The 13,045-nt window shown below is 38.6% G+C and overlaps 1 protein-coding gene across 7 annotated transcripts in view; it reads right to left on the bottom strand.

Moving 5' to 3' along the window:
- Positions 1-13,043, bottom strand: part of arel1 (apoptosis resistant E3 ubiquitin protein ligase 1) — a 62,079-nt gene extending 49,036 nt beyond the window's left edge. For 3 of the 7 annotated variants that reach the window (XR_014603947.1, XM_084096518.1, XM_084096523.1), the window contains exons 1-3: positions 12,960-13,001; positions 11,764-11,838; positions 11,202-11,448 (exon numbers count right to left, since the gene is read on the bottom strand). Coding sequence is in view for 6 of the 7 variants with exons in the window: in XM_084096518.1 (XP_083952644.1) it covers positions 11,202-11,349 (148 nt within the window). In the remaining variant the exon portion in view is untranslated. Of the gene's footprint in view, positions 1-11,201; positions 11,449-11,763; positions 11,839-11,923; positions 12,008-12,894 lie in introns of those variants that run through there. The other 4 variants (XM_084096521.1, XM_084096520.1, XM_084096519.1 and 1 more) reach the window with 4 other exon arrangements.
- Between the last annotated feature and the right edge of the window lie 2 nt (positions 13,044-13,045).

Genomic DNA, 13,045 nt, shown 5'->3' with positions numbered 1-13,045 from the left:
ATGTGACCAGGCAGACAGTTAAAGTGCTCCAACACTTTGCTCGGTGGCACATAGGTGCGGGCTGAGCGATAAAGTCAGCACAAAGTCCAAGGGCCTCATGTATACAGTGCCCTCCACTATTATTGCCACCATCGGTATACGAGCAAACGGCTGTGAAAAAATGTCTTTGCTGTCTATCCTGTTGGTCTTTCATTCAAAATATTTACAAAAATATTTTGTTTGTTTTTACTTTTTCTTTCCATTGACCAATGATGACTACTGTTTGCTCGTAGCAAACACAACTTCCACTCACATCTGATTGACAGATAAATTGCTTACTTTTATTTCAGTCTGATTATTTCAGCAGAAATTTTGCATTCAGTTCAACAGTAATAAGTTAAAGAGGGTACATTTTATTATTTAGCATTTGAGACAATTATGTTATGTTCTTGCTCTGTCCATGTAATAAATGCATGTCCTTTAATGAGTTTTTTTTTAGCGCATTTCCTTAAAGGAGAACTCCACTTGTAAACTCTCACATTACAAGTGCACAGCCAATGTTAGATGATTCCTTCAGAGTGAACACGGTGAATCTGACTGAAGTAGATGTGAAAGATATGAATAAAAGCGATGTTATTTCAGCCAGCGCACATACCTGTATTTACATCCTGTTTTCGGTCGAAGTCCACAGTAGTCGATTGTCGAGTTCACGCACGTGATCATAGGTAACTAAGCAACAGTGGAGAACTCGACAATCGACTACTGTGGACTTCGACCGAAAACAGGATGTAAATACAGGTATGTGCGCTGGCTGAAATAACATCACTTTTATTCATATCTTTCACATCTACTGCAGTCAGATTCACCGTGTTCACTCTGAAGGAATCACTTACATTGGCTGTGCACTTGTAATGACACATCAAGGATGTTAAGAGGCTAAAAGCAGGTTTAAAACTTGCCCCATTGAAGTCAACAGAGTGCAAATTTTAAAAAGAGGATAACACGGTGTAGGCAACACCGATTTTTGTCGTTGTTCTCTGTATTGACAGCACTCCAAATTTACAAAAAATGAGCTCAATGTTAAAATTGACCGGAGTTCTCCTTTAAGGTTATGTCATTCCTATTACCCATTTCAGGGGTGGCCAAAAATACAATTTAAAATTAATCAGAGCTACAGAAATGTATCTTCCTATTTACAAGTAAAGTATTGTGAACCGGCTACTTACTATTTTCAGCCTCAGTTACCTATCAATTTAATAGTTAATAGCACTCAATAAAAGCAAGTGGAAAATCAAACTAACATTTTGCCTAAAATCTCTATTTGTGTTCCATAAGAGAATTTCATACTGGCTGTACAAAATATTTTTAAATGATTTATACATAATGCATTTAATTTGACTTAACTAGAATTATGTGACAAGAATCACAATGAAAACTACACATTTTATGGTTGTGGAGACAAAGAACCACTCAATGTGAAGTGGATCATTAAAACATAAATTTTTTAATGCATAACGAATTGTAATCTAGCCAACCAACATGTTTTGATCACAACCACACTTTTAATCACATACCCTGAGCACCTGCCTTTACACAAAACTACGGCTGGGAAATTGCTTGTGAGCTCCCATGACAGCAGAAATCAGTGTATGCCCAACATAAAAGTTTTGAAATTATATTTTCTTCTACTTTTTTCTTCATGCATCTCTCTCTTTCTCTTCTGGCTGCCTCCAGTTAGAGGTCAACAGAAAGGAATTATCCACATAGCCTTTTTTTTAATGCTAGATGCCCTTCCTGAAGCATTCCTGATTATTAAAATGAATAAACAAAAATGACACTTCTTTTTGTAAGTGTATAATTCATCATACAAGGAAATAAAATTGCTTTTAAGTATTTTATTATTTGACCAGACATTCTATACATTTCATTGATTATTTTAGCATTTAAAACTGTTTTACCCTATGGATCATTGACTTCATAGACACACATGTAGTGACCATTGCAAATTCACAAAATCGCAAGTGCACATGAAATAGGCTAGTTGCACGTGGCCGCCATGTTGGATTTCCGATCAGCGAGTGTGGGGGTAGACACTTGCGGTTTTGCATTACGGCCGGTGCAGGGAGCCGGAGAAAGCCGAAAATGATCTCTTATAATTGATTCTATAAACAACTACATCACTTAAAATACTACTAAGATCCATATTACTATCACACGAGCCAATGGCAATTAAATGCACGGATGCTTAGTCAGACTGATGAATGAAATACAACTGTTCACGAAAAGAAGATTGTATTTGACTCATGCTGCATACGCAATGACAATTATGCCTACTGTAAATATAGAGTTACAACTACGATTAGAGTTGTTTGCATAAAATGCATCGTGAACAATGTTTTCTCAATTCTGCGCATATATTTTCACTTACTTACATCAATTGCTCGATCAATATTATCATCACATATTTTACATTTACATTTTTAACTGTAGGTACCACAAACAATTTAATATAGCTAAGTTTGTGTATATTTTACACATAGAATAGAATAGAATAGGGCATTTATATAGCGCTTTCATATGTACTACTGTACACCCAAAGCGCTTTACAATCATGTCAGGGGATCTCTCCTCAACCACCACCAGTGTGTAGCATCCACTTGGATGATGCGACGGCAGCCACAGTACAACGGCGCCAGTGCGCTCACCACACACCAGCTATAGGTGGAGAGAGGAGAGAGAGTGATAGAGCCAATTCAATGTAAGGGGATTATTAGGAGGCCATGATTGGTAAGGGCCAATGGTGTGTGGCCATGACACCGGGGTTACACCCCTACTCTTTACGAGAAATGCCATGGGATTTTTAATGACCACAGAGAGTCAGGACCTCGGTTTAACGTCTCATCCGAAGGACACATAGTAAAATACTGTATGCGCTGCTTATAAACACCAGACAGATAATGATTTATGTTATCTGTCTCACTTGCATAAAATAAATGCAGTAATAGAAAGCATAGAAACGCACAGGTGAAATACACTGAAAATTTGGTCGGGTTGAAGTCATCCCTCCGGATCTTCTGCATCCACTCAGCCCGTACCGCAGCGTCAACGGGGAATGCATGAAAGCTGACTTCTTTGTTGTAACGTGATGAAACGGTACATAACGGCACACAACAATGAAGTGCTGAGGCTGTCACCCTCTGAAAGGCAAGTCGCCTCTCTTGAATCCTAAAAACACTCATTGTGAAAAATGATCTCTCTGGTAATGGAACTAGGTTGCTGTTGTCTCTCGCTCTCGCTGTCAGATCACCGGAAGTTTTCACCAGAAGTACTGGCCCACACACTCAAGTTCGAACGTCAGCGGTCGCCATATTGTGCACGGAGCGAATTAGGCCTTAAATCTGACTTAATTTTTGAGGACAACGCCTACATCTAAAAATCCAATCAACAACCAATGGATAGAGCCAGGTGCACGTTCTACATTCTTGAGATCACTGATTTATAAATACAGTAGCAAGAATAAGTTTGTAAACCCTTTGAATTAATCAATGCAGAAATCTGAATTTCTGCATTGATTAATCATAAAATGATTTTAATTTAACTCACAATTATAAACAAACACAATTTAATCCTTCTAAACTAGTAACACAAAATGGAGTGGGAGGCATTACTGTTGGTTGCGCTAAAATGACCCAACCAGCCATCGTTCCCGGAGCTGATTCAGCTCTTAATGGCACCTCCATGACCAGTTCTGTGAAGGGTATCATTTAGCACCCCAGGACGGATCTGTGGGATCTTCATGTCTGGCAGATCAGCGGGGCCTGAGGGCACTTTCCCAGCTGCGAGTGCTCTCGTTGAAGACAGCGCTCTGGCTTGCTTTAGAGTATTGAAAGAATGTGGGAGACCTGCAAATGCTGTTCATTAACCCCACTTGTCTGGAGTTCGGACAGAATGACTGTGTAGTCAGGCTGAAGCCGAGGCGTGGCTATGTCCCTAAGGTGCTTACAACACCTTTCAAAGTCCAAGATATAATACTGCAAGAATTTGCCCTGGAGGGGTCACGATGGAGGCCACGACTGCTTCACTGCTGTGTCCTGTATACACGTTGTGTGTTTATATTGAGCGCTCCAGCCAGTTTCGCGCTAGCAGCTCTTCATTTGTTTTGGAGGCAGTACCAAGGGTATGCCAGTTTTGAAACAGAGATTATCTCACTGCATTGTGGAGGCGATTGATTTAGCTTACGCTTTGCAAGGTGAAACTTTCCAAAATGGGGTTCAGCCCTAGTCTGGCTATCACCAGACCAAACTCAATCTTTTAAGATTGAACACTGGCCTGGGAAGTCTGCTATGTATTTTCTACTGCACAAGAGGCGTGATCAACGGGCATAATTCAAATGACTCTGTATGCAATTGGATAGTCCTTCAACCAATCAGACCAACGATCCGGGTGAAGTACTTTGCAGAGCGACGCGAAAACTCCAGGCAGGAAATGTGTGGTATTTACACCCACTTCAGCGATTTGTTTGCTAAAAAGAAGCCATTGAGCATTGTAGAGAAGTTAAAAGGAATTGGACAGAGCCGTGACGGCTCTGGAATTGGATTGGATTAAACCCGCCAATAGCACGGCAGGTGGATAAGCCAGTTTGTGATTGGTTCCCAAAAGTTTGCAAAGGAAGCAGGAAAGATAGATGTACAGGTTTCCAGTCTGAGCTGCAGGGCGAAATCAAATCGCCGGCAGATCAGGCTGGGTTTACCCAGTCTAGTTCAGCCCCACTCCACTAGTGGAATGCTGTCCTTGTTGGCTTGGACAAGAGGTATGTCTATTCAGGATATTTGATTTGCCACAGGTTTGTCTTATCAGAATACCTTTGCTAGGTTTTACGATCAAGAAATCCCTTCTTTTGCACTGCATGTATTGTCTGTGCAAGGGCATTCGAGCCAAGCGGCCATTGGCTCACCATGTATGCCTAGGGGCTTTCGCACCGAAGGAACCTTTTCATAGTTCCTAGAACTATTGGTGGAAATACCCAGATTTTGGCGTATTCGCACCACAGGAACTAGGAATGATTTTAGTTCTAGGAACTCCTTTTGGAGGAACTAATGTAGCTCCTTCAGAGTAGGGTCTAAACCAGCACTATAGGAACTACCAGTGACGTTAGTGTACGCTGATTGGCCGAACGCACGCGAAACACCAGCACCTGCCATTTTTTAAAAAGCTGTGTAAACACACAGATTATAGCCTATATATTTACTCCAGAAATTAACTCTATGAACATGGAAAACAGTGATAGATTGACCTCTTAACCTTTACGCTGAGGAGCAAATCCAACACAACTTTGAGGGGACCAAGCGAAACATGATTATGTATTTCTGCTCAGCTAGCAACACTGGACATCAACCAAATGGCATACGCTAATAACTTTTCATTTCTGTATACTTTCTATGTATAACAGTTCTATCTCATAACGTATTAGACCGGACTGTTAGACAGATCGTAAACTAATGAACACGGAGAATGCGAGCACTGTGTGGCTCTGGCTGGCGTTCTCAGTAGGGGTGTGACGGTTAGTATATAACTGTGAGACCGACGGTTATAGTTGAACACCGTCATTAGAACTCTATAACCGCCAAAACCGTGTTATTAAAATATTTTTTACAAACATTTTTTATCATAGAGAATGTTTAAATACTAATTAAAAACAATTGTTAACAGTCTGTGTTATTAATGGTCTACATCGTTTACAACTGTATTTGATTCTTTGCCCCTTGACCGACCGCCAATCATTTGAGATAGAAATAAAAGCTATGATATAGTGATGTGCCATCATTATGAGATTTATTAAACAAATGAAAAACATTTGCAATAATAAACATTAGCAATGAACATTTGCAATCGGGAGACATGGTTTTTACCACTTAATGAAGTTTTGTTTTGTAAATCGTCAGACATGATTTTTACCACTTCATTAAGTTTTGCTTTGTAGAAAGCCTTTCTTTAAAGCAAATTTCGTTTTGTACAAATTGTATCTTAATTTTAATAAATGTTTCATCAACCAATTGCATGTATTTAATAAATAAAAAGCAAATATAGGAGACAATATAATAACCGTAACATGGAGGTGCCTGTGCGCCGCGTTCACTTGCATTGCATTGTGAAGTTGAACTAGAGCGCATCTCATCGTAAATGAATGAAACTCAGCGTAGGCCTATGCCTCATACATTAGCATTAAATATCTTTGCTGCATCCTTTCTAGAACAGACAAGGGCTTTCTTGCGGCTCGCATCAGCAGAGCATTGCATCATCCATAGACCGCAAAACAATCAGCGGATGGCAGGCGGGTGCGGCTTTGAAATCTGGTAAAAAAACGCTGGTGCGGATGATGAGTTTTGTGATGCGGTTGCGGATGAAATAATACCCCATCTCTATCGATAACAACATTGAACACTACACAAATATTCATTTTATTCAAACTAAGTTGTCCTATAACAGACAAACACCTGTTCTTGGTGAGAGGTAGTTTTGACTAGATCGTATAGCTGATAAACGACATTCATATCCACTGTACTGCTGTGTGTGCAAATGCGATATGCTGAATATTGATGTCGTCAAGTCAATGCCAGCGAGGCTGTCATCAGTTCTTTATTGACTTACTGAGTACTGTTGTGCACCAGCATTTGATGCCGCTCCGATTTTGTATGCCTGTTCAGAGCAATGCTTGGCTTGCATGAGTTTATATGGGCATGCTTACAGTTGACTGATGCTAAGGGCGTCAGCGCCGCCCCAGTAGTACACTTGCTAGTTGCATGGCTTCCACTAGGTTCACTGGCTAGCATGTGACATGTTTCTCTTGCGCTTAATGTAAGTATTGACATGTTTTTGACATGTGGCTGTTCTGGCTTTTATTGTGACTCTTTCACGCTTTGTCGCCAGGTAGTAGGGATGAGTCAAGATTTTCGAATATTCGACTTGTTGATTTTATTATAGAATATCGAATAGGTTGTGCGATTATTGTCTTTAAAAAAATCCCCATGTTTTCGGTTCTGATGCAGTGGTGACACGTTCATGTAACCAGAGGGTGGCCCTGCCAATAATGCATCTAAAAGCTGTCAATCAACTCTCAGACAACAGAAGAAGATACACTTTTGCCTCGTTTCCACTGAGCAGTACGGTACGGTACGGGACAGTACGGTACGGTTCGGGTCTGTTAACCATGATCTGGCTAGCGTTTCCACTGCCAACAGTACCCTTACTTGATAGGCGTGGTGTTTCGATCAACGTCATTTTCGCGCGAAGAAGAACATAGAGCATGTAGAACATGCTACAATGGATGACATGCAGCAGATCTTGTTCTTGCTCCTCGACATGTTTGTCACAAGAAGACAAGCGCCGACATTAGGCTTTTCTCAATATCAAGTACGCAAAGTTTGTACTTGCCATGTGCGACTCCTACATGCAAATGGTACAGAGCGTTTTTAAAAGCGTCACTCAGCTTGCTCTGCTACTCCGGTTATCTCTGTTAACTTGCTCTGTATGTACATTTTAAGAAACAATAAAACGAAATATGTTATAAAACACCACTCTGCCTCTTTTCGTTTTCATTTAAATAAATTAAACATTATAGGGACACAAATGTGGTTCATGCGCAACGCATATTCATTATTCACTGCACGTTATACGTTATTCTATTTATAACAAAACGAAATTTAAAACACAACCCTAACGTTACCTCTTTTCGTTTAAATAAAAAAAAAAAAAACATATTCCAGGCAATATATGCGTTTGTACAAATGTTGCAATAAACATCAGTGATAATCTTGTAATAAAAAAATGACAAGAAACCATATTTCTTTTTGTAAAATTTCAGTTTTATCAATAATAGCCTATATAAAAGTTTAAGTAAAAGGTACAAGAAGCTATACAATAAGAAATAAAGCAAACAATTCAGTCAAATATCCAAATGCAGCGCTCTAGTCTAACATTACAAGTAAAGTTAAATATAAATAGCCTATAACGTTAATATGAAACTAAACTTAGCCCTCAGCCAAAACGATTGACAGGGAACTCATTATATATTCACGAGAGCAAAGATCGCCCGTTAGGTCTACACAAGACGAATTATATCTCATGTTTAACCACTACCGTCGGAGTAAGCGACGAACGTCAGAAGATTAGCCGAGGAAAGGCTCATCCAGCCGGGAAACATGAGCGCCGAGCCCCGCTGAACGCATGGATCTCACAACCGGGGAAAAAAAAAATCATCTTTATAAATAAACCACAGATTTGAGCTTTAAACAACTACATTCTCGCCTGAAAAACTCTTAAAATTACATTTCGTGATACAGTAACAGTAGTATTATATTAAACTGTATATTAAAAAATGGCGCTTCTTATGTTGTCATTCCCCTTGTAGCACGCGCAAGTGACGATTCTCTGTCAACCAATCAACGTCCTGCAGTGAGTCTAGCTCCACCTTTTAGTACCGTTCCACTGTGCTAGGTACCCCAATGGAAGGGTACCTAAAAAGTGGTACGGTACGGTTCGGCATTTTGGTACCATTCACAACTTTTGATAGTGGAAACGCAAATAAATGCGTACCGTTCCGTACCGTACCGTACCGTACTGCTCAGTGGAAACGAGGCATTAGTCTCACACCAGAGCATTTGAGCGGAGTGGTAATATTTCCTCCAGAGCGGAGAGCGCCTTTCTGAAGATTACGCTCCGCTCGCTCATTCTGCTCAGGGCCGCTCGCTCAACCCAGAATGCCCTTTGTGACATGCTGGTTCGAAAATATGTAAAAACAAGTAGGCTAGGGCTGCCCATGCATGACTATGTTTTTTTTCTAATTGCATATTTATATTAATTTAATTACTTAAATATGAAGGCCTATGGGAGAGAATACTAAACTATAATTAGCGTTTTCATGATATATTGCCTATTCCGCATCTCAAGCGCACGCATAAAGCTTGCCACAAAGAACCTGCAAAAGTAATAATTATGCATGAGACATTTGAATTGTTTATTAATAAACTATTGTTTTCTGTGTCAGTGTCGGCTGCAAAGATAAAGTTGACGATGCTGACTCGCCATCTTCGCAGTGAATGCACACTTGCTACGAATTAGCCTAAATAAGCAGAGAACAGCCCGTTTCTTTTCGTTTTGAATTGTTTTGTTTAAAAGTAGACGTTTTAAGCTTTCTATAGATATATTTTTCAGGTCTGTGAGGCAAGTTTAGACCATATTACACTAGGTAACGAGAGACATTTGCATGATGCATTAAGATTTGACTACATTAAGAAATGTAAATTGTTGTAAAAGTAATGACTTGAAAATAATCTTGTGAATCTCTCACTGTACATTGCTATTCTTGTTATGGTGGTGCTTATTTTATATACTTTTTCCGATTTATTGCATAACGGACACCTGTTTCATACAAATTCAAATTTTGTGTTATTTCAAGTGTTTTTGATTCATTTTGGATGTATCTATTTTTATGTTTTTTGGAGTGTTACTTTTTGGTTCAGTTCGGATATCTTTTATTTACTTTAATATTTATTAATGTAGTTAATACAAGTAACAAGGGAATAAAAGACAAGCATCACGCCCTAAATAAATATACTGCTCTCTACATAAGTCTTACAGGATGTACAGTTTATGGCCATGACATGGTGCTGAAACAAATATGAGTGGGAATGTTTGAAAGCAGGTACCAGATTGACCAGGTATTTTGTACCGGTACTGCAGAAAGGATGATATCATTCAATTTCAACTGACACCTATCAACTTGGTACCAGAGTATCAGTACTTTTGACAACAATCAGAACTAAATAAAACAAGCTGTGTGATTGCTCCCTGCCTTATACTATATCAAAAAGATTAGTTAGCAAGTTACTGAATTAATGGCCCTCCCAAAATGGCACACTTCAGTTTTTTCAGTCTCATGGACTAACAATGGCTGCCATGCGCACGCACGTCCGTTAAGTCCAGTAGGGTGTCCCATTTTGTCATTATAGGTTTCAGAAGGGTGTTCGCAAGTGCCCCCTTTGCGGTCGATATGCGCCCTCGATGTGCACTTTTGCAGAGTCTGCACTGAAGCGAGGTCCGCAGCAGACTTTTTCCCAACAGTCAAAGCGTCGTTGCGTCACGAAAGTGCGGACTCAGAGGAAGACCGCAAGTGTTTAGGGTGCCATTTGGAACAGGGCAAATGTAAACAAGGTTAGGTTTAGGTTACCCTAGATTTGTAATTTCTTATTTCTTTATTAAAGTATTTTTTCAGCAACTGATTATATGTTCATGAATAGTTTTTTTGTTGTTGCTTATTCTCGCTTGGAACAAATCCTACCAACTATTAAAGGGATAGTTCGCCCAAAATTTAAATTAGCCCATGATTTTCTCACCCAAGTCATCCTAGGTGTATTTGACATTCTTCTTTCAGATGAATACAATCCGAGTTATATTAAAACATGTCCTGTGAGGTGGGGGGGGGTGTGGAAAAAAAAAGAGAAAAAATGTGAGCACTGTTTCATATTTATAAGTACTGTTTAACATTGTGTACACTTTGTATGGTTGGTGCTCAATAAAACATATAAAAAAAAATAAAAAAAAAAGTCCTGTGTGGCAGTGAATGGCTGTTTCTGTTTTGGTGCCCATAAAAGTGTATCTTAATATAACTCCGATTGTATTCGTCTGAAGAATGTCATATATATATAATATATATATATATATATATATATATATATATATATATATATATATATATATATATATATATATATATATAAGAATGTCATATATACCTGGGATGACTTGAGGTTGAGTAAAACATGGGCTAATTTTCATTTTTGGGTGAACTATCCCTTTAAATCTCTTAATTGTAAAAATAAATAAATAAAAAAGCTCAGACGTGTGCATGAGTCACTGTGTCACTGATATATATGCTAGAAAACACTAAAAACATTATATGGCTACTAGATCTTAATCCGGAGGATCACTTATGTCATCGTTATACATCATCATCGACCAGTCCTAAAACATGCTATATGGTAAAGCACTAAGGCATTATAGACATTACACTATGCATTCATGTAAAGCTGCTTTGACACAATGTGTATTGTGAAATAAATTTGACTTGACTTGAAATATGACCAGGACATAATATATAATATATAATCACCCACATGCTCAAGAACAAAAAGTTTTTTTTTTTTTTTTTTAAGCATTTAACTAACCTTCAAACAAATACTTGTATTCGGATAGGCTGTGTCCCAGGAGCCATTCTTCAATCTGACTTTCCTTGCCTTTCTTCCAGCGCACCTCCCAGAACAAAACCCACAAGACTGAACAGAAGAAGAAGGTCAGCAAAAAGAGGCGGTCCATCAGACCATGTTCAGCCTCCGCTCAGACCTCTGTGAGCTCAGAGTCTGCCTTGACTTCTGCTGTCCTATCTGGTCCTGACCACCTCTCCCATGTCTTCTCCTACCGGGAAAAAGGACAGGATACATACAATTCATGAACATATTCAATTGAAATGTACAAACATGAGCAAAGCATTCAGAAAGTATTGGAACCATTTGATTTTTTTTTTTTTTTCATATTTCGTTATATTGCAAACTTGCTAAAATGCTTTAAATATTTTTCATTCACATCAATGTATAGGCCTACTCCATACGCCACGAAGACAAAGCAAAAAACTGATTTCTTATAACTTTGCAAATTTATAAACAAAATAATAATAAAAAAAAACCAGAAATATTTCAATAACACTCCTAACTCAGTACTACGTTGAAGCACCTTTGGCAGCGATTAAAGCCTCAATCTTTTTGGGTATGATGTGACAAGCTCTGCACGCCTGGATTTAGGGATTTTCTGTGGAACACAAAAAAGGATATTTTGAAGAACGTTGGGAACCAAACAACATTGGAGTCCATTGACTTCTATTGTATGGACAAACCTGGGCAGCCAGCTCTAGGAAGAGTCCTGGTTGTTTCAAACTTCTTTCATTTCAGAATTATGAAGGCCATTGTGCACTGGGAACCTTCAATGTGGTAAAAAACAATGTTTTGTATCCTTCTAAAGATCTGTGCCTCGACACAATTCTGCCTCTGAGCTCTGCAGGCAGTTCATTTGACCTCATGGCATAGTTTTTGCTCTGGTATGCCTTTTCAGTTTTTCTTTTAAATAAATTTGCAAAGTTATCACATCACAGATCTGATTTTTGCTTTGTAATTATGGGGTATAAAGTGTAGACTGAAGCGGAAAAATAAAGCAATTCAGCATAACACTGCAACATAACAAAATGTAGAGAGAAAAAATGAAGAGGTCTGAATACTTTCTGAAAGCAGTGAAGTTGTTACAGGAGTTGGGAAACAGGACTGTTATCTAGACATTTGAAAAAAGCATGCTGCAACTCAACTAAAAGATTTAAAGGGATAATTATTATTTTGTGTTGGGTTTTAAAGATATTATAACTTTCGAGATGAGCATGTGTTTAATCAGTAATTTAAGAATACACTAACAACTTAGCATCCATTCTCATGCCCTTAAAGAGCGTCTGTCTTCCTCTGGCAAGAATGCAGATCTACACGTGCACTAGTTTCACCGAGTGACAGGCTTCTGTTAAAAAATGACTGTAGCTCCACCGTTAAAAAGTCATTTTGGTCTTTAAACATTCAAATATAAATATATATCAGTACAGGCTTTAATATTATACAGCACTGATGCATACTAGTGAAGCAAAATACAGAGAAGAACGTCCTTGAATTTTTTAGTGTGTGTTGCCTAATGAAACAACAATCCAACCATGCATATCTTAAAGTATCACAGTGGCATTAACAGAAAATATGCGACGCAAAATAATAATCAAACAATGTCATTCATAGAGCCAACACTGACATACAAAGTAAACAACAAACCCAGACGTACTGTATGAGTTCATATAGCAATTAATCTTTAGCGAACAGCTGCAGTATTATCTTCTAGATATTTACCTTGATGGATGTCACTGAGAACCGGAAACACCGCAGTATCTAGCGCAAGAAATGACGTAGGAAATGGCGCAGCGTAAGTAAAATGT

This window comes from Abramis brama, assembly GCF_963993115.1.
Source record: "Abramis brama genome assembly, chromosome: 21".
Taxonomy (NCBI): domain Eukaryota; kingdom Metazoa; phylum Chordata; class Actinopteri; order Cypriniformes; family Leuciscidae; genus Abramis; species Abramis brama.
This window is presented reverse-complemented; position numbering and strand designations above follow the sequence as displayed.